The sequence below is a fragment of the Papilio machaon genome, chromosome 2 (genome assembly GCF_912999745.1).
Source record: "Papilio machaon chromosome 2, ilPapMach1.1, whole genome shotgun sequence".
Lineage (NCBI taxonomy): Eukaryota > Metazoa > Arthropoda > Insecta > Lepidoptera > Papilionidae > Papilio > Papilio machaon.
In genome coordinates this window covers 5087010-5114395 of record NC_059987.1, presented here as the reverse complement: position 1 = coordinate 5114395, position 27386 = coordinate 5087010, and the positions used below count along the sequence as shown (strand labels likewise).

Sequence of the window (27386 nt, the reverse complement as noted above, 5' to 3'; positions counted from 1 at the left end):
GGATAATATTTTTCAAATTGTTCTATTTATTACTCTAAGTGTGTTTTTCCACCGATTTATTCGAAATCTAGAACCAGGTTCTGTTTTCACAAAGGGGTTGGTCGCAGACAAAGTTGCCCAAGATGTTGTTAGAAGTGCCTAGTGCGGACGGTTCGATTAACTGCCATATTATGACATAAACTAGATTACTTACCTTAGCTGTAGAGATTTAGTATAGTTTGTTACATTATGATCATTTTCTCAATCGAGTATATTATAATCAAATCTAAGATAATGCTATTGATACTTCTCATTATAATATGTATTATTGTTTTTATATGTTGAGCTGCAATTGCGCTGCGGTTGTTTTATGCGCGCGAACAAATTGTTATCTTGGAAACAACTTATATTTTACACACTCGTTAATATATCTTCACTATTTTTAAGTAAATTGAAATCTCTCTATATGAAATATAATTGTTTTATTTTAACGCATCTCATTGCTCAAAGTCTGCATTTACGTTTCTCGTGCGAGGCGGACTCTAACATTGTTTTATATTTTACCTACTTATACGTATCGATGTAATGATATTTATTTATATGTACTTATTATTATAAATTGTGCAGCTTTAATGTTTACTTACAATGGTTTTAGATCGTGATTTTGAATCTCGTCATAAGTCACAAACGTCAGTAGCAATAGCGTAGAGCCGTGTAGGAGTTGCGTAGCGAGCGCGTCCGTGAGGTGTCGTCGGCAGGTGGCGCTTTCGCCGTGTTGTGCAATGTTTAAACAGAGTTTAGTGTAGAGGGAGCTCGCGCCTTGGTGGCGGAGTGGAAGAGAATGGTAAGATTGAGGTATAGTGTAGAGGCAGCGCGCTCTGCCGGCGCGGCGCGGACTCGCCCAGCAGATAGTCACACTAGTTATGAAAACATCATGAAAATGTTTGCGCATTTTCGTTATTAAATTTTACTGTACTTAATTTTTAATCGAATAGATGTTACGTTATTATTTTATATGATGATTATTTGTAAGTTGTCATAAAAATATTATTAATATAATTATTTTTATCAAAGTTTATAATCTAAATAAAAATGTTTTTCTTCAAAACATCCGAGGTGTTTTACTATGAGACCCACACAAAAATGAAACCCAAACTAAGACGAACAAACGGTATTGTTCTCACTAAAATTTATTTATTTTCTCGACGTATGGTGTGAAAGCCACTATTATCCCTTGTTTGCTTCGCTCGTAACATTATCTACATACATCTTACATACCTACATTTATTAAAAATAAATATTTAAACTTCCATAATGACTTTATTTACTTATCATAATTTAACAACAATTTACCACATATGTACACCGACAAGCGATACGAGTATGTTTCGAAAGCATAGTTATTCATAGAGATAGAAGCAAAGATAACGATTTTATTATTCATGACTTACTAATAAAGTAACTACTACTTAATAAAGTAATACATAAGCAAACTACAAAGACAGAAAATTGTAAAACTACCTACATTGAAGATCAGTCAAATTCTTATAATGCCACATACATTAAATATTTCTGATAAAATACAATTTCTATGAGTTCCGTTTTCAATCTTACTTGATCTAATGTCAAACTAAACCATGGTATCATGTAAAATTAATTAATGTAGTGATAATATCGTAACAACCTAACCTAAACTTGCAAAGAATTAAACATTTTTAATATGAATTGAAATTATTAATTGTTTATAATTTTAATGTAATAGAAGATATTTTGGTACCACAGCTAAAATTATAACTAATTTAACGTTTACGTTAAAAAACCTAAATCAATCAAAACACGACATAATATGTGCATATTAAATCTAATATGTGTATTTTTATAATTATTAGTTTTTAAAAAATATTTGATGAATTAGAATAACATAATCTAATTAGAAAATAAATTTGTGTAACACTATCACTAGTTTTTCTAAATTAATAATATTACACTAAAAGATAATTTTAATTAATATAACACTGAAAGACGAAAAATTTAAAACACAGAGAGTTAAAAAGATTAAATTTTGTTAAATAAAGCTCTTTTTACATAAATTTAGTTAACCATATTCTTCATAATCAGCATGTCGTCCCTTTTAACGTTTGATCAAAAAGTACCGGATACATTTATTTACATAATTTAATATTAGCATTCATACGCCAATGAAGTCGTGATCAAAGCCAAGTTGATTTACTTTTTTCTCTAAACTCAGATATAAAACAAATAATAAAACGTTTTGAAAGCGGCAAGCAATTTTTTTTAATATTTTGCAATTGAGCATAAGCTTAAAATACTGAATATTGTAAAATTTTAACGTTTTTATACAATTTTTAGGATTAGAAACTATCGAAATCTAACCTTGACGTAAAGACTAAAAACACCAACAATATTTAGACACACGAACACAGTGTAATTACATGATAAAGCGATTCGATTCCATTCGCAGCGGCCCTGAGGTAGAGCGTAAGTGCCAGTGGACGCCATAATGGCAAATGCGGACAACAATTACAAGGAAATATATAATTTAATAAAAATATAACGTAAATTGATTGGTAAAGTGAAAGCGTAGACCAAGACAATCTTGCGCTACCTTGACTCTAGGGCCGGTGCTAGTTTAGTAGCGAGAAGTAATAGTAGTTGTACACTGAACATTATATTTGAATCTTGAACCGCTCCCCGTCGGAGCAGTTCAGGAGTGATGGCTATTGTATGAGAGGCGAGCTCTGGCTGTCGCTGAAGTCGAGTGTGTAGTACATGTCAGCAGTGTCGAGGGGTGCGGCGGGCGGCGCGGCGGGGGGCGCAGACCCGCGCTTCTCCTGCAGCCAGTGGTGCGGCGGTCCGCCCTCTGTCACGCGCGACAAACGCGACAGCAGACGCGCGTATGTTTTATTCACGCGGCAGTGGCATGCTGTTACCTGGAAAAATTGTTTTATAAGATATCGACTGACTCACGTAGTTCTTATTTTGTTTGACTCGGTGTCAAAAAAAAAAACGAAGGAATCAGTTCAGTAGAAGCAAAGAAAGTCAACTCTATTAAAATATTGAACTCCCAAGCTGACGTTGGTGTTTACGCTTACATTTATTTAATTTACTTTACGAATATAGCCCCTATAAAGATTTAATCAAGATACAACAATATGAGCACTTACGACGACTCCAACAATAGCAATGGCAGCGCCGAGCGTGCCGGCAGCGATGTAGACATTGTGCAGGCGGTCGTGGTAGAGGCCGAGCGGGAGACGCAGCTCTCGCACGCCGCCTGCGCGCCCCTCCGACCGCATACCTGCCTCTCCCACGCCCATCTCACCAACCTCACCCTCCACCACCGGTTCCAGAATAAAGTCCTCTGAAATATACGTGTACCTTGCTTTAGGATGTGTAAAGTGATCAACGTGTCTATGGACTGAAACGGAACGCTTGTGTTATTTTTACATGTGTGATTTACATTTACATCCACTTTAAGGGCTGTAGTCTATGAAACTATGTCAGTGTAACATGTAGCTAAATATATAATAATAGCTTGCCTTCGCAAAGTTTCCCCGTGTATCCTGGACGGCAGGAGCAGTAGAAAGAATTAGAGCTGCTCCAGCACGTGCCGCCGTGCGCGCACGGATTGTTGTCGCACGGCTGTAAATGTTTCAACAAATATGACATAGTAAAAAACATTTGTTTAGGACCTAAACTTTGGTTTTAAGAAAGAGCCATATGAATTGCGTGCTTAATGGAAACTGTGCTAAATTAAACTAAGAAATTAAACAAAGGAATATTCCAAAGTTATGCAAGGGTTGATTTATGCGTTTTAAGTATGAATGATTATTTCCATAAGTTAAAACATAGGCTGACCGATCTGGGCGGGATGTTGCAATCGATGCACTCGCAGGTGTAGGAGTTGCCGCGGTCCACGCAGTAGTGATTCTCCGAACAGGGGTTTGGCGAGCACAGATTCACCTGCATTACATTAAACTCCCTCTATCATACAACTAGAAGATAAAGAAACCTAATCCACAGCTGTAAGTGTTTGGTTAAAAATGTAAAACAATTTTTTTAAAGTATGACATCACTTTATTGTCATAACTTATTGTTAGAAAAGTTCTTGTCAAGAATTTTTTATAAAGTTTTTTAGTCTTATTTCTTGTCATTACCTATTCGTACGCACGATTCTATTTACGATATTTTGCCTACCGAATAAATTAGATAAGATACTAAAAGCAAATCGATGTTTGTATAAAATATTCATTATTAAGTGTCAAATGGATTAAGTGCACACTTATTGCATTTTTAATGCGTCACCTAAAAGCGAAGGTGGTGTATTTGAGAAGGAAGTATGCACTCTGACTGTAACTCATTTTTTATTTAATGAATGATTGCATATGTATTAAATTGCAGCGAGCGCCATCTTACCTGGGTGCGGTCAATTAGACACGCTGCCGTTTGTTACAACTTATCAAATACCGGTAGTCCATTATAACACATTATTGTCGTGTAAGTCTAATTCAAAATACTTACACAAATCATTTAGTTACGTATTTTTATCACGACTATAAAATGATACTTTACATTGTCTTAAATTTTGTAAAATTATACTGATCGAATAAATTTACAAAGATATGCAGAGGATATAGTGGAGGGTACCTTAAGCTGGCACGCGTTGCCGGCGTACCCGCGGCCGCACGCACACGTGAAACCGGCCACGCGGTCCGTGCACGTGCCGCCATTGAGACACGGAGACGACTCGCACTCATTGTACTCCACCTCGCAATGCTCGCCTGTATACCCTGAAACAAATACACGCTGGTATTCGAGTTGTTGTACCCGACGTGTCAAATCAAATGACGGATACCAATACACCAAAGAAATTACTTATATATGTCCGATGAATGAAATATATCTGAAATACCACGATCAATAGACCGCCCACAAACTAGACAAGGGGAATGGAATGATGCTTTATAAGAGGAGTTTTTCGCTATACTCGTATATACAGATACTTAAAGAGAAGAATACCGAAATGGTTCTGGCTAGAATTCTGCAAAAGCTGGTTGCTTTTGTCAAAATGTATTTAATGACTATAATTTTAAGATGTAAATAATAATGTATAGTGTTAAATGTAATTCTTATAATTAAGCCCATTTCGTACGAACAACGTAAGAACAATTTAAAAAAAATGAAGGGTATGTAGCACGTGTCAATGGAATTTAGTGTATAAATGTATGCACTGTAAAATGGTTGGCGGTCTCGCCGCTGTGTTTAATCTGTGGCTCTCGGAATGTTCACCGTTATGTCAACCTCGATGCTATTCTGCAAATATTGATTGTTCTGGTGTCAGTTGATGTAATTAACTCATCAACATTGCCCCATTGATGATCATCATATTTAACTACTAAAGAGGATTTTACAATAACTTATTCCGTTAAATAGTTTAAATGTTACGAAACATTATAAATGTTTCTACTATGTCAATATTATTATGCACACACGAAACAGAAATACAAAATATTAAGAAGAAAACATTAAACAACATTCACCGAATATTAATCTCCATTGATATACTGGGTTTTATATTTTTGTTTGCTCCGCTGTACACAAGACAATAAGTATTCGAAACTGATATTGTAGCCTTGCTTTGAATCGTGGACGCGAGTCGTCTATTCGAACAATACAGGCATAGATTTGCTTCGCATATTGATAACCACAGCGACTTTTTCACGACGATCTTAACATACCTACGAGTTGGCGGTAATGGTTTAAGCGACTAAAGAATAAATGTCAGCAAAGCGTGCCTGATGCGTTATTGCATAAGTCGCGACAAAAATCGCCGGAATTCGAAGATTTACTTGTGACCGTAGAGCTTCTGACTAAGGAGTTTCATTAGACACGTTTAGGCAATTGCGAGCGGAGCCATACGGGCAAACTTCCAAATATATACGTTTGGAATAAGTCTGTCGTAATTTCAAGCGGCCGCTTTCGAATACGAGATTACTACGTTATTGGAGGCTTTACAGCGCTTTGCCGCATTCTTCTTTCAATTGGCTATGTTTTGAATTGAAAATCTAAACACAAATTAAATTCGAATTCAATGTTAAATGGAATTCAATTTTATGTTCAGGTCAATTAAAAGTTTATTATATTTGATTGAGATTTAGAGTTGCGGGCGGCAGCTAGTATGAAATAAAAATAAAAGTTGAAAATATTTTTTGCGTGAAGTTAAGAAATGGAAACTTGACTAGTCATCAAAGAAACTTACCAGGCTCGCAGAAACAGCGATAGTTCTTTCCGTTGTTGGCTTGCTTCTCCTCTACGCAGATGCCGTGGGCGCAGGGCTTGGCGGTGCAGGCCTTGCTGACGGGCTGCTCGCACTGTGGGCCCGACCAACCCGACGAGCACGCGCAGTGGAACGTCGTCGACCCGTTGACCGCCATGCTCATACACGACCCCCCGTTCGAACACGGCGCCGAATAACAAGGATCCTTCTCACATTTTCTACCGGTAAATCCTGTATTATGAAAAAAGTACAAATTGAACAGACTAAAAATCGTTTTTTTATATAGTATAAAGCTATACTAGCTAGTATAAGCTAGCTACTCTATAGCTATGGTTTGATAGTATACGTTGCCAGGATAACTTAAAAAGCGGAGTTTATGTTGTTCAAAAGAGTCGCCTTTCTAGGTTTATAGAATAGTGAAAATTGACTAGTCGTCATAAAATAGAAATGGACGTAAACATTGTGACTCTCCAAATTTAGATACCTCTTTAACTATCAATTAATATGTAAATATTTTCTTCATTCATATTAAATACATAACATAAAAAATAACACTAATGAATAAACGTTTGTATGTAAGTACTTAAACCTATTAGAGCTTGAGCTTAACAGCGATAACGAGCTAAGCGTGGTTATAATTTATTGCATTCTAGACCAGATTGCTGAGACCAACGGTTAAAGCAGCCCAGTAGCACTGTGGCGCCGAGAATAGATACCATCTAAGGGGTCACCTACATTCGTTACTTGCAATGAACATCACTTATCGCCTTTGATCGCTGCAAAACCTTGGGCATTGAGCTACGCCGCTTCTTTTTCTTGCCCTATCTCACTTCACTTACATATTAGATGAGTACAAAAAGATGAAGCAATAGATTTTATCGCTTTATTACAATTTATATTCAAATCTAGAAGACCAGACGAATAAAATACATAAGTAAAATATATTTTTCACAAATATGGTAAAAATATTATAAAGCAAATTAAGTTTATCTACTGTCGAGAACATAACATAGACTTGCTTTACATTTTATTTATATCGCATAGTGATCACGATAATATAAGGAACATGGCCCGTCTTATCATAATATTATTCAAAGGCACGTAACCTGTACGCCAGTATCAGTACGCCAGACTAAACTTCATTTCGTATGAAAACAACTTCACAATATCAAAGTAAAGTCAGTTTAAGACAGTGAATTTCTAAAAAAAAACATCTAAAAGTTGTGTTAATTTTGTATGAGAATAAAAAAAAAACAAATTTTAACAATTATCCCAAAAAAAATCCATAAAATGTTCCATCGGTAAGTAGTATCGTGATTTAGAATTCGACCCAGACCTAATTTTACAAGATTTTTTAATTTCACCTGTCTCAATGTCCTTCATCAAATCTTCCAAATTAAATATGATCCACTTTTTTCAGATTTTCACATCTACAACGCCGTTGATAAAACCGCGGTATCCAAACTTAATTCATAAAACTTGTATTGATATAGTTACCGTAAGGACAGAGACAGTGGTAGCTGGCGCCGTTGAGCGGCTGCGTAAGATCCACGCAGATGCCGTTGTTAAGACAGGGCGAGGGGCTGCACGCGGCGCGCTCCTCGCAGTGAGGCCCCGCGTGCCCCCGACAGCACTGGCATTCGTAACCCTCCTATACAGTGTCATGATAAGTCTGTTCACATTAGTGTACTCATTTAAGTAACTGCAAATATTCAGTGAATGCACAAATTTTTTAGAAGTTACATTAAGTTACCTTAAAAAAGTTAAATGTGATGAAAATTGCAATACCTATCGAAGAAATAATTACAATATAATAATAAGACTAAGTTATTACCGATATTAAGTTAAGTAAATATATGATGGGATGGAAATATCCACTTTTTAATTGAATAATTTTTTTATTTAATCTTCGTTCCTTTTCCCCAAGTGTTCTGAAAGTTTAAATACCTACTCATATTTCACATTTCAGATTCAGGAAAGAATTCCCCAGGGGCGAGTGAAACGGGGAACGTAATATAATAATAGCTAGGCGTATAGTAAGTGTAATTTGTTCCGCGGCTGCCACCGTTCGCACGAAACGAGTCAGGAATCATGTTCCAAATCCTATAAACCCAGTGTTTACTACTACTACTACTACTGGATATCCTGTTAGTGCCATATTGATACATCCAATGCATGTTTAATATGAAACTATTCCACAACATATATGTAGGAAGAGGATCGGCCATAGTTAAAAAGAATGAAGCTACTTTAAACCGTATAATAGTTTTTAGCAAAATCACAGTACTAATGACAGTTAATTAACCATTAAACTAAACTATGTTCCAAAGTAACAATTCAATAAATTAGCCTTAAATAATAACCGGGTATAATTAGTCTAGGGACCAAATTATAGCACCGGAATAATAATTAATTCGTTTCCACAAATTAACTATTCAAAGCGTCTAGGTTAAGCAAGCGAAGTACAACTAGTGCACCGAGCCACGCCAGAGCCAAGACTGCCTTTCAAATAATGTTGCACGTCTTTTATAGCGGCAGAGCTAGTAGTGGGTAGAGTGGGGGCATCGAATGACGCAATCGGTGCACGTGTTGTTTACAGTTTCGCTCAGGTGGCGCGCGGGCGCCGACACGGCCATGCTGACGTGCGTGCGCTCTCGCACGCGCCCCTTTTAATTTTTTATACATCTGAAGTAAGAAAAACATCGTTCGATTATCCTGACAATATTATAGTGTCTGGTCCGGTCCAAACTGACCCTTCAGAGTTATGGTAGTTAGTTTTGGTCCGACCTGAGGTCCTGCAAAAAGATAAAAATTTTTTTTAGAGGGGCTAGACCGGAATGATTATTCCCTGTATCCTTTGCTAGACCGGAATTAGTATTCCCTGTAGCCTTTGCTAGACCGGAATTAGTATTCCCTATAGCCTTTGCTAGACCGGAATTAGTATTCCCTATAGCCTTCATGCTGGACCGGAATTAAGATTCCCTACAGCCATTGCTAGACCGGAATTGTCATTCCCTGTAGCATTCATGCTGGACCGGAATTAAGATTCCCTACAGCCATATTATTGGACCGGCGTAAGCCCTTCAATAAAATTTCAATTACATATTTAAAGGTACAGAATATACAGATGTTACATTAGAGCTAGCCGACATTGTATCATATTGTGCCGATAAGGTATCAGAATTTGCAGTAAGGGTGTGGTCACTACTAGTCGAGATAGTATCTGAAACATCATCAAGATGGTTATTAAATTCTATATTATCTAACGGATACTCGATTTCATGAACAATGTTATTAGAAGTTCTAGATGTAATAAGACATCACAAAGGGATTTTACATTTTATCACAAAATCAATTATTCAACACAAAATCAAATTACAATCATAGTTATCAACGGCTAGAGTCTAAACTGATTTGCAATTCTAACATCACGAATACAAAATGACAAAAAGGCAGAAATGACTCAGTAACCAGTACTTATCTATCAAGCAGGTAACCGGCAGCGTGGTTGGTTCTGAGTTTATAAGTTAAGTAAACTGAAGTTGAAGTTATGTTGACCTTCCGAAGACAGAATGAAAACTAAACTTGCAGTGTCAGTGCAACGGCTTATATAGGGTAGATTTATAGGATGTGACGACATCGTTGGCGTTAAGGATTGATCAGCGACGACTTCCGTTTTGCCGGCGAGGACTTAACTGTGAACTAAAAGCTACTAATTATTATTATTATTATTTTATTTTGTAAGGCAGGTCGCGGCGACCTTTAAGGGCGTGAGTGAGTGCAATAATGAGGTCAACACCCTCCAAGATCTTTTTCGATGATCATTTCGCTTAAGGAATCGAATTACACCAATTTAAAGGGGGTAGGTGGATTGACTGGATGCTGGTTTAAACTATTTGATAATTTTCATAAAATTGCTTCCATTCCGGAAAAAAAAGAGACATTTGCTTTTCCATGCAGTTGGTTGAGTTGGTTTAATCGTGAGATGGAAATGGATCCGATCCCACTTCTGATGTAGGAAGAGGATCGGCCATAGTTAAAAAGAAGAAGCTACTTTAAACCGTATAATAGTTTTTAGCAAAATCACAGTACTAATGACAGTTAATTAACCATTAAACTAAACTATGTTCCAAAGTAACAATTCAATAAATTAGCCTTAAATAATAACCGGGTATAATTAGTCTAGGGACCAAATTATAGCACCGGAATAATAATTAATTCGTTTCCACAAATTAACTATCCAAAGCGTCTAGGTTAAGCAAGCGAAGTACAACTAGTGCACCTAGCCACGCCAGAGCCAAGACTGCCTTTCAAATAATGTTGCACGTCTTTTATAGCGGCAGAGCTAGTAGTGGGTAGAGTGGGGGCATCGAATGACGCAATCGGTGCACGTGTTGTTTACAGTTTCGCTCAGGTGGCGCGCGGGCGCCGACATATACAAAATACTAAATTTACAAACGAACTTATCATGTATTGCTAACATTTCCAATCTTACCATAGAGACATTCGTGTAGCACACACCGTTCCCTGAACACTCCTGCGACTCGCCGCAGTTGTCAGACTTGACAGTCACCTTCAGGCGCACGCACTGCGATCCCCAGTTCTCTGCTACCACTGCGGCCAAAAGAATAAGCGTTATCGTTGATGAACCATTCATATATATGCATTCACATCCAAGATACTTATGGACCTATCGATAATATAGCCTACCAATTAACAGACGTTACAAAAATCGCTTGAAATTTCAAAACCATGACGGTATTTGCAATTTTCATATAACTTGGTTAGACTTTATTCTGTCTTTCCCGCTGTAATCATCAAATATACTGATGTATATTGCGTGAGGAAGGGAAGATATATTTTTTCAATTCAGCTGCGGAAGATATTCATAATTTTTCTTTCGCTGCTTCCTTCCGCTTACGTCACGCATATTACTTTCCATCCGTGAGTTTACTTATTTGTTATAATACTAGCTGTCCGCGACTCCGTCTTCGAGGTATTAAAAAAAACTTAATAAGTAGCCTATGTGTTCTTCCGGACTATGCTCTACATCTGTGCCAAATTTCATCAAGCTCCGTTGAGCTGTTACCGAGATACCTTCAAACAAACATCCATCCATCCATCCATCTAAACTTTCGCATTTATTAAACCTTAGTGTCTGAATGTAGTAACAATATATGTTAATACCAAGGCATGTCATTTTATGACTTTTAATTTATACAGTAGTATTAAAAAATAAACTATATTGCTATGCAAAAAATATGATTATTCCGTATTAAATTTGAATAAACTAAGTACTCAGGTGACATAATTTACATTTTACCTATGAGCAAATTGACACCCTCAGTTAGATCTTTATCGTACAGAGTGAATAGTTTGGCGTCGTTTTCATCGAGTGGCGTGATATCGAGGAGCATGCCGTCGGTGACGTCACAGTGCAGGTGTCCCTGTCTCGTCACCTGGTACACGGCGGGCTGAACGGAGGCGCGGTGTGCTCTGCAAAACAGTTCTTCCATAAATGAACTTATGCTATGCACCGCTGAACATCGCAGGCGGAATGGCACGGGTCACTGCGTAATAAAGCATCGTGTAGGTTATAAACAAGATAGATTGTTATTTTCACATAAACTTTTACATATAACATACTATATCTAGGTCACTGGAATTCCTATCATAAATTAATGACTGACCTCTGTGCTGCATTGATAGAATTGGAATCTTCAGTTTCATTGTTGTTGGCTACGTGAGGTGCTGAGTCGAGGAGCAGGGGGTCGGCGATGCGGACGATGAGGATGTCTCCGCTCTGGATGTCCGCGGTGCCCTCCCACGATACCACCATGGGGGGGCAGCCCTCCTCGCCTCCGCCCCCACCCGGGCTCCCGGCTCCGCACTCCTCCGACATCCGCACCGCAAACACACCAACATTCATTATAATGTCAACTAACATAAGTCACAACTGGACCCCGTTATGCCACATTAATCATGTTTTTTTCTATTTTAGCTTTTGTATTTTTATTACATTTCTAGAGTATGAAATGAGTACATAATAAAAATATTTACTTGTATATTTAAGTGTTAAAATAGGACATGTTATAACAATTGCATTGTTATGCATAAAAAGTCAAAATGCAAGTACGCGTAATACAACCCAGTATGTTTGCTAGCTCGAGTTATAAAAATCGACATTGAGCAACTAACGGTCAAGGTTACAAGGAAACGACATCTACTCAATGCCAGAGATCAGATTCCAAAATAACAGTTTTTACAACAAACCCTTATCCCAATCGTTCAGTGAAAGCTTATGAATATATTAGCCAAAACTCTACCATTTTTGTTCATATCGTAATAAAGAAATAGTGATAATGAAATCAATTTTCAGCGCCAGATAATACAGATATTGTGCCTAGTTTAAACTACGACAAGTATTTTAGATTGTTACAGAATAGTGCAATTGTTTTATTATCTTAGAAGAGAAGTGTCCACTTTCACGGTATTCTATTTTATACATTTTATGTACCATAGAGCAATAACAAATTATAAAGAAAAGAGTTCCAACCAGTGAAGCAAAAAATTTTCCCCCATTTCTCTGACGCCAAAACGATTTATGGTTTATGTATTTGACCTCGGCGTGCCCCCGTCGCTGTCACGATCAAACTTACGCAAACAAGAATATTATATTTTCTCTGAAATACGCTTTCCTTAAACGTACCGTCTACCGGAGTTATTCACGCTCGCTCAACTTTGGGTAATGGGAACGTGTTTCGTTTAATGTTTTGCATACTTTTATATTACACACGAGAAAACATTTATATTTTCACACAACAAACAACAACTGATACATTGTACAAATACGTATTTGGATTTCTTTACATTAAGCTAAAGAGTAGTAAAAATAAAAATTCGGATTTGGGTGACATTGACCATAGGCAACATTAGTAAACACGTAATGTTACATTATTTTAATTTTTACTTTAATTAACACAAGAAAAGACTTTTTCATGTCATGAGAAAACCCTGAAAGTATCTAAATATGTAATGCAAAAAAGTTGATTTTTTATTAATGCTTTCAATGAGGAAATTCTTTTATACCACTTTCCATTATTTCTTACAAATATTAAATAGTAATTATTTATAGTGGTAATAAAAACCGCCTACTCGTTTTCCTCTTGTACTTGTAATCTACTCAAGGTGACCTATTCATCATTGAATTACTCCCACACAAAGTTTTGTTATAAATCTCGTAGCGTTTAAAAGTGAATTGTTATAGTTGTTAAGTTGTCGGGCTGCAAGCCAACTAACCAATTAGTTATCAAGTCTCCGACTGTCTCACATCCAACATGGCCACTTTATCTCACTACCGTTGCGATCAATAAAGACTTCTGACCTATTCTATCCTTTGCAACGTATGAAACAGGGTGTGAAAAACTACACTTAAGTACTAAATCTGTGTCTATATCCTACGGTATGTCCAATCCTTACTAATCCTTACTATTCCTTACTAGTATGATAAATGCGAAAGTAACTCTGTCTGTCTGTGTGTCTGTCTGTCGGTCTGTCTGTCTCGCTTTCACGCAAAAACTACTGAACCGATTTAAATGAAATTTGGTACACAGATAGTCTACGTTTTAATGCGAAAAAAGGGTTGCAAGGGGTTGAAAGTGATGGAAGAAATTTGTATGAGAGTATCGTCATTTTTACAGTTAGAAGCTTGTAACTTATTTTTTAGGCTATTAATTTGATATAAATAAATATGAAACTTAAAATTTCTAATATTAAAAAATGCTACCAAAAGACGCATTTCACGCGGACGAAGTCGCGGGCACAGCTAGTTCTTAGCTTAAGTCAAAAAGTCAAATCCAGACAGATTGTGATGTATGTTTACTAATAAGGAACACATACTGTGGAATTGGGGAAGGCCTATGTACAGCACTGGGCAGACAAAGTCTGATGATGATTATTATTACTTTAAGTTGAGTCATAAGTCTTGTACGATAACGCTTGTAACCTTAAAATCACATTCTTTGAAAAGCTTTCTAAAAGAATCGTGAAATACTTTTTATATGTCTTGTTTCCTTTTTCAGCGATAGAATAAGTACTGTAATTCATTTTAACAGGCTCAAAGCTTCTACAAGACCCATCAAAGTTTGAATTAATTATTGCTAGTATCTGCTAAGTGGAACTTTTAAGTAATAATAAAGTTTTAGATTGACTTTCATGTGTTCATATTTCGTAAAAGCTTTCAAGAGATTTTTAACGACTACTTTCCTGATCGGTCTAAGTAAGTTTATAAAGGTGAGAAGGCAATCTCTTAGGTTTGATTTCGTTTCATTAAACTTCTCTGCGTGTGGCAGTAAGGGTGACGTGAAGATACGTGAACAGCATTTAAGAGTCTCATAAAAGTTAAAAGAGCTTGTGAATGACGCGTAGCTTGGGCTAAATCCTCGTCTTTACAACTGAGAAGCCGTCACACTCAACTGAGATTAAGAGAGTAACTCAAACCAGATTTACCAACTTTGTAACTTATAAACTTCTACACGGTTCACAAAGATTGTTCTCTTGCCACCCACGTACAATGGAAGTTCGTAATATGGTCCACAATATATATATATTTTTCTATTTAACTAAATAATAATCTCTAATCATTTTCCAAACAATGTATACATTAATCATTAATTTAAAACAATTTAAAACTAAAATGTAAGTTTATTTTTTTAGTACATATCTTACCGTTACTGGCAAATTGAGTTCGTGGGTCTCGTTGCCGCGCCAGAGGCGAGACTCGTGCGGCAGTAGGGGCAGGTCGCAGTCTGTGGCGCCCAAGTGATCTTGAAAGCGCGCCCGAGAACGCGCGCCGCCACTAAAACCACTAGAAGTAGTGTTTAGCTTTTGCTTTCTTGCACTTTTCGTTACACTCTTTGTTTTAGCTGTTGTTGGGGCCTTTGTATTGGTCCGCATGGTCGTTGTGCTCTCGCTGCTCGCGCGTTCTATTGTTCTGTTTACGTCGTCTTTTGTTATCGAAGTGGTAATCAACGGAGTTAGTGTAAAGTGTAATAGCTTGTCATTTGATTGTGTCGAAGGCAGCTCAGTGGCAGGTGACGCATTTGTTGTCACTTCGATATTATCCTTTGTAGTCGGATAGTTTGCGTCTGTTGAATTTTTGCAACGAGCGGCGTTTATGGACGCTAAGAATATTAACGACATCACAATTAGTTTTCGCTTCGGAAGGTTCTTCATTTTTATGTAAATTTCTTTGCCTTTATTAAATAGGTTGTTCTATTATTTTTATTACCTGTTAGAAAAAAAAAATATTTGTTGTAGGTTTGAAAAGGTAAAACACAAAGTAAAAGAGCTTTACTTAGATTCACCAAGGTACAAAACTATAACTTTATAACATTTATATTTTTAATGATTATTGAATAACTTATGACGTTCAAAGTGCAATACACTCCCACATTTTCTGCAACGCGGGTAGTAAAACAAATTTTGTATTTTATTAGATAATTGGGTTGCTACTGACTTCTGATTTGTTGTTCGATTGTTTGATTCGTAATAGCCTTCTATAGCATTTATTACAAAATGTACTGAACAGCCAACATCTATCAAAGTTTTTGAAGTCACCATAATCAAAAGTAATTAATTATTCAAATAAGAAATTTTTTTTATTGTGTACCTATGAATAACTTTTTACTGGAGATTACTACTCGTAAATTCTCTCGACACGATTCAATGTGTTTTACAATACCTCACTAACAGTCGCCTCTAAAGTGAAGGAGCTGCTCTTATTATGGAAGGCAGAAGAGCAACCTCTTGTCAGTCAAAACATCTACATAATATAATTGGCCCGACGGCGGTGGGCCGTAGGCCGTGGGCTGTAGGGCCCTTGCTTCGATGGCGACCCTCTTCAAATCAGAGGACACACTCTCCGTCAACTTCGTTTAACTAATTTGCATTTATAACGAATTTCTATCATTCAAATAAATCATTATTATATCTACGCTCATATATTAATTCTATCCTACAACATATTTTTGTGTCCTAAATTGTAAATTTATTGTAAAAGTATTAATTTTTAAACTTATAAAATGTTATATGTATAATTTATTTAACAAAATACAATAGGATACTTTAAGATCACTCACTGTACGTGTACACTGAAAACAAACTTTTGTAAAATAATTTTAAAACGTTTTAAACTTTCAAAGCTCTAACAGCTTTATATGAAAATCCTTTCGCATCGCAAAATCTACGTGTTATTTGAAAGCAAAAAGGGCTGCGATATTCTTGAAAGTGTAAAATTGATATGGTACTAAACACATGAACTTTACAAATTCCTTAAAAATAATAATTTATGTGTACTTACGTAAGTTTTCACTTTATTGGTATAACTTATTTTTATCAATATTATTTTTTATCGATTTCGTTAAAAGCGTACAAACACCGCACAGGATTAAAATGTAAAGTTCATCTCATATTGACATTAAATGCAAATTGATAATTCATATTTATATTATTACATCTATTTAAAAAAATTAAACATTACGTGCATATTTTATGCCATGAGGTTAATTTAAGTGAATTTAATATATTTTTCTTAAGGATACAATTTGTTTTTGTTGTATGAAACACGTTGGGCGGGCGGCGTAGACCGCAGCCTCCGTGGCACTGAGGGCGGCCTGACACCACACCCCCGCAACCCCGCGCCCCTCATTCGTCACCCCGCGCCCCGGGCACCCGACACCGCCGTATCCTTACACATTTTCTCTCTATACCACCACAACAGCAGAGCAGAACAGAAATAGCTAAATTTTCTACATTGGGAATTATTTTTTTATTGTTTATTTAGTTTTGTTGTCAGATACTTTATATATTTATTAGCACAAAATCAATACAGGCTAATACATTAACGTTTTATGTACCGCATTCTTGGCGATTCTATTGTAACTGATTTTGCAGTAGTGCTGTATGGACCTTTACACCTTTTTAAAATTAATAAAAAAATACTCATACATACCTACTTCTAAAAATTAAAATTAATCTTCGATTTGCATCAACACAGATGCTACATTTGAGTACACAATTTGAGCAAACCGTGTAGAGGTGAAAATGTAATTTATTTAAAGTAATCTCGGTTACGCATTAAGAACCGTATCAAAATCTGCTTATTTTCAAAAGCCTTTCGGTCGTTTCGGTTCGCTACATTTCGTATTAATTGAATCCGCTATCAATATGTCCAGTTGCTTACCTAAGCGAGAAAGACGATTAGGATCAAAAATGTAATCTTACAATATTTTAGAATAAATGAAAAGAAATCAAGAAATTCAATTTATTTACATGAAAGTAATACCGGCTGACTTGTACATAATTAATGTGTAATTGATACATTAAATTTAATGACTGGTTTTTTTAAGTTATGAGCAACGTGATGTAACGTCCAATGTATCGCTTTAGTTGTTACGTAATAAACATTGAAGTGGAAGAGATTGGCTAACCGCCAGCCGGCCTAGTGACGGTTATCTCGCGCGTGGATCCAACACAGCCTCGAAAATATTCTCACTTCCCAGTCCCCATAGAGAACACTCTCACATCGCGCCCCGCGTGCTGGCGCCATTCCAAATTATCGACATAGAAGTACCACCTCATCGCATTTCTGCAGATGCACTTCCACTCAATAAACTTCTCAAGTTGTACTAGACTTGTCAAGATAGAACATGTTTTGTTGTGGGTAATAATATACTGTGTCCACAAAGCTTTAATTATATTTTTAAATTATTACACATTTACATACTCGTTTAATCGTGTGGTACTATGTCTAGTTTTATATCAATTTGTTTCACTTTTTTTATATTTCCGCCCTGTATAGTATAAAATATTACAAACATGTTTACTGATCTTCTGAATTTTGCGAATGATAATAATTGATTTCGCGTAGACAAGCTACGGCGTAGCATAAAGTTAATACTAGAAGATAATAAATTAGAGTTTTATACTTTTACTACATACTACATCCTTTATTCTCCTTGTATATTACTAAACACAGTTCCCTTATCTCTCAGTATTATACTATACACAACAACACGATTTGATACGAATGACAAAAGTTGTTTAAATATACTGTTTTTTAAAGTATCTTTTACACTCTATAAAAGTAATAAACGACGTCATAGAGCTAAGTACATTATATTTGTTTTTTCCTTTATCGCTTTTGAAAGCTCGCTCCGCCTTTGTAACGTCGAGTGTTGAAAGGAACAAAGGCTAATTATGTAAGAGACTGCATCATTGCTTTATAACTTGACGCACAGTATTTTTTCTGTTTGACTTTAATGCACGCATGCTGTTCTATTTTTTAAAATAGGTTTATAGTTCGTTTCAGTGACGTCATCAAAGCAAAAGCTTATTTTTAAGCTGCTTTCTAGCTTACTACATTTTCTAGGGTATTACAAATTTAAACTGAAATATTAAAGTTTAAAACTTTAATTACCAGACTTTGTTATGTCAGTAATTTTATTGAAGTGAGTTAAGCATGAACTTTTAAATCAAACATTTTTAATAGGCAAAATTAGTAATTTATTAATTTAAACTTATATACAAAAATTAAACAAAAAAATTATTTACATCTATTGCAATTGTGCTACGTGGGGTACTTCAATGACAAATTAGTAAATTAAATAATATTAGTAATATGCATCGCTTAGAAACGAGGCTTACTTTGTAACTACTGTCTGACATAAACACACCGGGCCTTGTCGGTCTATACATCATGTTTTCTTTACTGTGACAATCATCGTAATCGAATATGTTTTAATTTCACGAAGGAAAACATTCAACTATAATTGTACTTTTCAATTGAATAATTTTAAAGTTTAACTATGTCGTTATATATATTTGCTAAATACGATTCCGAAAATACATCTAATATAGCTATCGATATTATTCTGCAGTATAAGGACCTAAACCAATGATTCCCAAAGTGAGCGATAACGCCCCCTTGGGAGAGTTTGAAACCTAGGAGGGGGCGATAAGGGGCCCAAAAATGAGGGGCATTGAAATTAATTAAAGTAATGAAATTGTGATAGTTTAAGTTTTAGGGCTGAATAAAAATAAGGGGGCTCTGAAATATAATTTATTTTCAAAGGGGGCGGTGAAAGAAAATAAGTTTGACAATCACTGACCTAAACCAATAGGAAATAGTGCGAAATCAAAAACTTTTACAGGCATAAATTCTTTATTTAAGAAACAAATTTCTATACTTATTTAGATACAGTAAAATGTGTAAAACATTCCACAGACTTCATCGTAGATGAATAACTAAGTATATAAACAACACAAAAATACATTTCTTAATTTCAACTTGGAGCTGGACTTTGTACAAAAGTAGGTACTGAAATCTAAAACTGGATTTCACAGAAGATTAAAATAGTTTATATTATAGATATAACGGGTGATTCATTGGACCGTTTGATCCGTAAGCCGATCGGCCCAATAGGATTATTTCCCATTGGGATAAATGAATACATAGAATCAATCAGCCTACTGGTATTTCTTGATTTTAGGGACTCAATCGGCCCAAGGGGAAAAAACCCCATTGTGAACAGGAAGCAGCCGATATAACGTAAACGAGGGCTCCATATTTGTAAAAATGATGACGTCACTGGTGTGATCTAAGACTAGTCTAATATAATACATACATTAGTTATAAAAACTTTACTATAAAAAACTAATATTTGTGATGTTTTGTTAAAAGAAGACAACAGAAAGCATAATTGTGATATTAAAAGAGGTAAAGGCAGATCAAATAGATCGAGAATTACGTGTTTAAGATGTTTTGTAACACGTTTTTATTACAGCTGTAAATACGTAATAATATGTACAGTGGCCTCCGCTTGCGCTATTGCACTTACAGATAGTCTTGTTCCTTGAGGCGAGAATCCGCGTTCTTCTTACATTAGATTACCTGCACTATAAATCTGACTAAATGTTATATGGAATACGCTATTGTTATAACAATTATTAATATTTATAATTTCAAGTCATTTAAGACAATAACTGCTTCAGAATTAGAATACCGCTAGTGATAGCCACTGTACCTGTGGTCAAATAGAATCTTCAAAAATTATCGACAATACAAAATTTCAATGTCGTTAAATTAATAACGAAGACGACACCATTTAGTTGAAGAGTGAAAATTGTTTCAATGCTGCATTTTAATATTTATGACATGAATAATATGACATAAAAAAACTAAATAGCTGCTCGTGTTCTTCATACATAAATAATAAATGAACTTGATATGTCTAAGAATAAAAATAACCTAAAATATAAGTCTTTGTCCTAATACAAAAAATATAACATATTCCAAGGATAAATCAAGAAAATCTTGCACAATGTAGGTTCTTATAGTTTATATAGCCTCCACTTCATTCTTAGGTACAGCTCCCGTTGAATCGTTTTTCATGAATTCCTAAAAACAAAAAGACAAAAATTATTATACCACGATGAAATATAAGTCTAAGGGTGGGTTTCTGAGACAAACGGCAAAATTATTACTTATTTCATCACATTTTTAATCAAAGTCACTTTCATATAAGTATGAGATTCTTTTTCATGTGCTATCATTGCTTTAATATTTTAAGGAAAAACTTCTGTAATGTGATAATTATGAAATTTTTATAATTATCTAAGTGTTCTAAAGGTTTATTTCGTTATTAATGTTATCAGGAATGGTAAGTTGTGGTTATTTCACAAAGTAAAATACGTTTACAGAAGTAGGACTCTTGTTTAATGCTTAAGAAGTTAAACCTATATTAATGATATAGAATATATGTTATACTTACTTGTTGTATAGCGTGCGCGAGCGCGTCGTATGGCGGCGCGTGCGTGGGCAGTGTAGCGTGCGCGTGCGCATGCGTGTGCGCGTGTGCGTGCGGGTGGCTGGCCGCCATCTTGTCTGCGTGACAGCGCAGGCGATGCGAGCGCAGTGTGGACGCGTACGCGAACCGCTCGTCACACCACTTGCACGTGAGCGGCTTGTCGCCCGTGTGCATGTACATGTGTACCTGAACAACACAAGCTTTTGTTGAACAAACTTATTGTTTCTCATTTTTACATCGAGTGTAATCGAGTTACATGATATTAAAGAGCTAGGATAGATAAGTAAAAGAAACAATCAAACTTTGTATCTTCATAATAAAAGTGCGTTATAAATAGTCTTTAGACATTGTACTATTACAGTTGCAAAGTTTAAAATGTATAGATTTCTAGCCTAGTATGTAAGTTTTATGAATTTGTAGATAGCATGTATTTATCGACCTAACCGACGTTACATCTCTTAGGAGATGGATCACCTTCAATGTCTGCTTGCGCTTGAAAGCCTTGTTGCAGTAGGAGCAGACATGCCGACACTTGTCCTCGTGCACGAGCAGGTGCTTGCGCAGCGTGCGCCGGCTGTTGAGCACTCTGCTGCACACGTAGCACGCGTACGACGTCTCCTCGTGTGTGTCCATGTGCGTCTTCAGGTTCGAGTACGTCTTGAAACTGACAACATACAACATTACACATACAACACCTGTATATTAACAGCCTATTAAAGTTTTAAAATTTAAAGTAATTAATTATGCTACGAAACATTACTTTTCGATCTTTTATAATTCAAATTGTCTCTTGTACGAAAGACGGACGAAAGACGCAAAATACAAATACTTTTTATAAACTTAGATATAATAGGGCTCAATTTTACAATTTTTTGCTTACAATAGAGTAGTTTTAAGGGCAATTCGTTTTCTTTTATACTATTTTTTGTTTGTTCAAGTAGCCAACTAAGTATAAATACAGAATATAATTCTGCGAGAGTCTTCGGATAATGCTTATTATGTTCGTTACATTTGATAGCTCCGCTTTAGAAATTCCCGAGGCGTTGTTGGCAAGTTTTATTCAGCGCAATTTTGCGCCGCAGCCGCGTGCGTTTTACTTTGTTGACGCTAAACCTACTTTATGATTTCTTTTCTCTTTCAACAATAAAAACCCCGCTTTACCTGGAACAATTTTCTAGCTCTTAACAATAACTCGCTTTACATTTTCTCGTTCCACTTTTCCCCGCAGGTAAAAACAGAACTATTTCATTTCTTATAAGACTCAAACCTTTTTTAATGAAATAATACAGAAACGGGACCATAAATTATTTAATCCTCTCATTTGAATCTTTATAATTTGATTTTTTTGTGTGAATTATCTACGCTGTAACATTTGGTGGGATTAGAAACAAATTTTGTTAATTAAGTAGGTTTCAGCACGAAATTAATTTGACATACATATTTCAATATGATATATAAAAAAAATATTTAAAGTTTGTAAAACCTTGTTAGCCGACCCCACGTGAGTGGGAAAAGGCCAGGGAGATGATGATATTTCAATATGATATATATAAAATATTTAACCTCATAGTAGGAAAATTCCCATATAAATCTATTCTAGAGTGGGGTTTTATTAAGACTCCCAACTTAGTTCGATCGCCTATGATTTCGTCAGCGCAGAATTTAAATAAAAAGTAACCTATAATACGCCCACATGCATTAGCTACCTTCCTTTCAAAGTCAAGTCAAAAACGGTCCTGATGTTCCAGAGATTAACCGAAAGAGACGCGGCGTCGCAGACAAACAGACAAAAAATCAACAATACAAATACATAGTGTACGAAATATGATTTTTTTCGGTATTACAGACAGACACTGCAGTTTTATTAATATTTATAGATAGACCAGTTGTGCTTTGGAATTAAAAAAAATTCTCTATGTGTTCTAAATCTGTGCAAAATCTCATCAAAATACGTTAAACCGTTACGGAGATATCTTATAACAAACATCCATCCATCCATCTAAACTTTCGCATTTATAATATTAGTAAGATGGAATCAAAGCGTGGGATATAAATGATTGGGTGCCTCAAGTCAACAGATCGGGTAGAGAAGAGGAGCGGGTGTACTAAGCAGTGAGTGACAGACTGTAGGATGGCAATCAGTAATGAGGTGTCTTACGGCTTGGAGCACTTGCGGCAGACGTAGGGCTTGTCGTCGCTGTGTATGGCGCGGTGTTGTCGCAGCTCGCCGTTGGTGCCGCACGCGTAGCCGCACAAGTCGCACACGTAGCTCTTGATCTTGTCGTGTACCACGCGCTTGTGCGAAGCCGCGGACGAACGCGTTGTAAATCTACACAACACTTATGTATCTGATACTAATTCATACTTCAACTACAAATATTACGAATTGAATACAGTGATCAAAAAAGGTGTGTCTAAATAAAAATGTTATTTTGCTGGAAAATGTTTTATGTGTAATTGTTATCATCTAACATAACAATACTTTATATCTACGTTAGATTTGATAGAGCTCCAATAGAGATTTCTGAGCTTTCGTACAAAAACTTAGATTATCTGCGCTGTTTTGAACAAGTTGTTTAAACTATTCTTCAAATGGAGGAAATAAATGCTGTGAAAGTCATATTAAGTGTTATACTTACTTGAGATCGCATAATTCGCATCGGAATACTTTCCTCTCTTCTATAGGTATGTGGGATCTCTCGTGCGATTTCAAAGTCTCTCTGCTGTTGAAAGTTTTGTTGCAAGTGGTGCAGCAGAACCGACGCTCCGACTTAGGTATGTGTCTCATTTTGTGTTTCGTCAACGCTTCTATCGTCTTTGTTATCCTCGGACATTTATCGCAACTAAAACATAATTATTTTCGATAATAATAATGTTAACAAATTATAGTCTCATTTATTAAATTAAAATGCAATCATTTGAACAAAAAAACAATAAAATAAAAGCTGTTAACTACACGTACAATCATTAGGTAAAGAATTGTTACAGATATATAGAAGAACATCCAATAAGGGCAGACAGACATAGCAATTGTATTAAGAGTGATTAAATAAGCAAATTAAGTACCAAATACGATAGTTGCAATACGCCGGAAAATAACCAAATCCGAAATATTTGTACAAGATTTAACTTCATTTAAATATCACGCAATTATTCAGCCTCGGCTGGGAATCGAACCAGGTTCCGTGGCTTAACAGCTTTAATTTTGAATATTCTAAGTTTAGTGTGTGTGCATATCAAGGCTAATTAAAATTAAATATGGAAAAATCTTTACATACGCTAGGAAATTGGGATTCTTATGATCCTGAACATGTTTATATAAAACAGACTTAGACTTAAGCGTTATCCCACAGACGCAATTAACGAAAGGCAAGGTGTTGTGTTCCCGCTGACAGTGCGCCTTCAGAGTGTACCAACTCGAACATTCTTTGTCACAATTATTGCATACAAAACTAAAAACATAAGGATCAACATAAAATTTGAATTTACGTTGCAACTTATTGCAATTATAAGAAAATATATATACTTAATAAAATCTTTAACATTAAGGCTCGAATACTTGGAATCGTCCAGTTTGTCCCCGTCCGAATCTGTGGCCGATCTAAATTTCCTACTTTCTATTTTGTGATCGGACACGTGTTTGTAAAGGACACTCTTTGATCGAATAACGAAGCCACAGATGCAGAATACAAGCGGTTTACTCTTGTGGCTCTTTGCGTAGTGCATGCCCAGAGCGCTCCAAGATTTGAAAGAATCCTTACAAACATCGCATTTTAATCTGTAACATATTGAAGAGTATTAATCATAACATGATCTCAAGCTTATAACTTAACATTTATTAAATTAAATAAAATATATTATCATCATGTATAAAAACCGATGTAACATAACATATATTACATACTTTAAAACAATTTAAGACTAGTCAAATATTAATAATCTCATATCACAACAGTAAAAATTTCATTAATATTTACATGAGACATGAATTACTTACTTAACTATATCTTTAACTTTAATATTTGACTTTTGGAGTACTTTTTGAAACTCAACCGCTTCTTCTTCAGTCAATGATTTTCTCTTTATACGTTTTTTTTTAATTTGTTTCAATTCAGCTATCGAAACATCCTCTAGATAGTCATCATCTTCATCATCATCATCATCATTCGTGTGGTACTCTTCATCATCATCATCATCATTGTCGTATTTATCATAATTGTCCTCCTTATTGTCATCATCATTGTTTTCATTTTCAATAATGACTCCGGCCATTTCTGCTAATGATGGTCCATCATTTATAACACCTGTTTGTAATTTAAAGAAAACTAATTAATATAAAATATACATAGTACATGTTTGGTAGAAACTTGCACATATTATTTCTTCTAGAAATTGATTATATTATCAGGAATTAACAGTGCATTTTATGTTGCGAGTTAAAGCTTGAATATGACTACACTAAACTAACTCAAGATAAATATATAAAACCTTATTCATTTTTACAATAGTCTGATAATTCTTTATTTAAATTAAAATATATATTTTAGGACACATATTTATGTTATAAACTTTACCTTTATGACAAATATGTAATTTCAAAATTAATTAAAATTCTTGAATACTCACTTACTATGTCTTCTGGCATTAATTCATCTTTAACCTTAAAACAAAAGGATTAATTTAAATATCAATGTTGCCTATCAATGCCTAGCCCATTCTATGAGTATCGCCAGGGACAAGGCACTAGAGAATTGAAAAATGTAATATAGATATAAAACCTACTTTAAATAAGACTTTTTTAATGCAAGGCCTAGCCAAGATCATTGGCTGGTGATGCCCATGGCCCATCCCAAATTAAGTAAATAGATGGGAAAAAAAACTGTAACTCAAATAAGTTTTGAAAAATTACAATATTAAAATCTAGCTGGGTAAATATGGTGGAGTTTTTTTTGGAATTCCGAAGTACGACTTTGCTCATATTAACACATGTATCTAATCCAAATGACATAAGTTTATATTGGTTTTACCGTGCACTGCAAGTTGACAAGCAATCATCAAATTAACTTTTTTTTTTAGCCAATACAAACCTCAGATTTAATGGATGGACTAATTGTCACTTCTACGTGTTCCTGCTTTATATTGAGATTCCTATGTATGTCTTTTAATGTGCTTTGAACTTTGAAACATTCCAGAACAAACAACTGAAATTCTACCATTTTTTCTTCACAGTTTAGGCATATTTTTGTAGGTAATTCGTCGTTATCACTGATCTGAAATAAAATAAAGTATCTCAAGAGATGTCTTGATACAAAAATTATGTTTCATACAAAACTTTAAAAATAAATACAATTTTAGAAGTACGTCAGTAATATAATTTAATAAATACTTACAACAATATGTACAAATTCTTTTATTAATTTAAGGAGATTCTGATTGCTTTCGTGTAGCAAGTCTTTTGTAAATTCGTCTTCCTTTGCGCATAGTCGACATAATGCTTCGAAATTCATGGTCATGTTTTCATAATAAAAGAGATGAAAATATCTACACTTTAAACAAAATATTATGCGTTTTAAAAACTAGGATATATAACTTAATATAACATTTTAGAAATTGATGCTTAGATGAGCCTTATGATTTTAGCTTCTCTTTTCTCTGTTTCGTTTCTCTCAGTCAGTGTCAGACAGAAGACAGTCCGTCAGTGTCATCTTTGGGCAGAAGTGTCAATAAAACTATTTCCAGGCACCATATTTATTTTATATTCTCTTTGTCAGTCAGTCATGTCAAAAAAAAATATTCAATCTAAATTATGATAGCTCATAAATGCTGATATCATCAAAAAGACTGTCGCAAGGAATTTTGTGTCTCAATTCGTAAAGGGGACCGTATCTGAGCTTTCCTATTTGTCTGTGGTCCGAAAGTAATGGACAAGTGCACGAAAAACCCAGTTTTGGGAATCGAAGCACTGATGACTTCTGTACAAGGACAGGCTATAAGACGTGGTATTTTGTGCCTATTTTATTTTCGCCATTTTAGTGCTGAAAGTAGCGGTTAGTGGTGGCAGTGAGGAGGAAAATAATTAAAGAGATAGATTTAACACATCAACAGGCGCTTTAGGCCTTTCCCACACAAGGCAACATAAATCGTCGAAATTAATATTGAACGTCGAAACTAATAAACAACGTTGAATAGTCGAAGCGATTCGTCTATTCAGTCAGTACAGACATAGCAAGTACAACATGTCA

The 27386-nt window shown here is 35.3% G+C and overlaps 2 protein-coding genes across 2 annotated transcripts; both read right to left on the bottom strand.

Moving 5' to 3' along the window:
* Positions 1-2364: 2364 nt before the first annotated feature.
* LOC106709083 (delta and Notch-like epidermal growth factor-related receptor) lies at positions 2365-16667 on the bottom strand. The gene is made up of 12 exons (XM_045682328.1): positions 16638-16667; positions 15005-15566; positions 11968-12179; positions 11601-11773; positions 10773-10891; positions 7775-7928; positions 6260-6508; positions 4648-4790; positions 3859-3963; positions 3540-3642; positions 3165-3361; positions 2365-2930 (listed from the first exon to the last, which is right to left on the bottom strand). Exons 2-12 carry the CDS (start codon positions 15509-15511, stop codon positions 2718-2720), a joined length of 2175 nt encoding a protein of 724 aa, XP_045538284.1. The 5' UTR covers positions 15512-15566; positions 16638-16667; the 3' UTR covers positions 2365-2717.
* A 3937-nt stretch (positions 16668-20604) lies between these two features.
* LOC106709084 (oocyte zinc finger protein XlCOF6) lies at positions 20605-26868 on the bottom strand. Its single transcript, XM_014500775.2, has 11 exons — positions 26535-26868; positions 26232-26414; positions 25771-25804; positions 25142-25448; positions 24671-24922; positions 24423-24596; positions 23784-23987; positions 23303-23473; positions 21619-21808; positions 21109-21330; positions 20605-20735 (listed from the first exon to the last, which is right to left on the bottom strand). The coding sequence occupies exons 1-11, from the start codon at positions 26655-26657 to the stop codon at positions 20676-20678; spliced, it is 1920 nt and encodes a 639-aa protein (XP_014356261.2). The 5' UTR covers positions 26658-26868; the 3' UTR covers positions 20605-20675.
* Between the last annotated feature and the right edge of the window lie 518 nt (positions 26869-27386).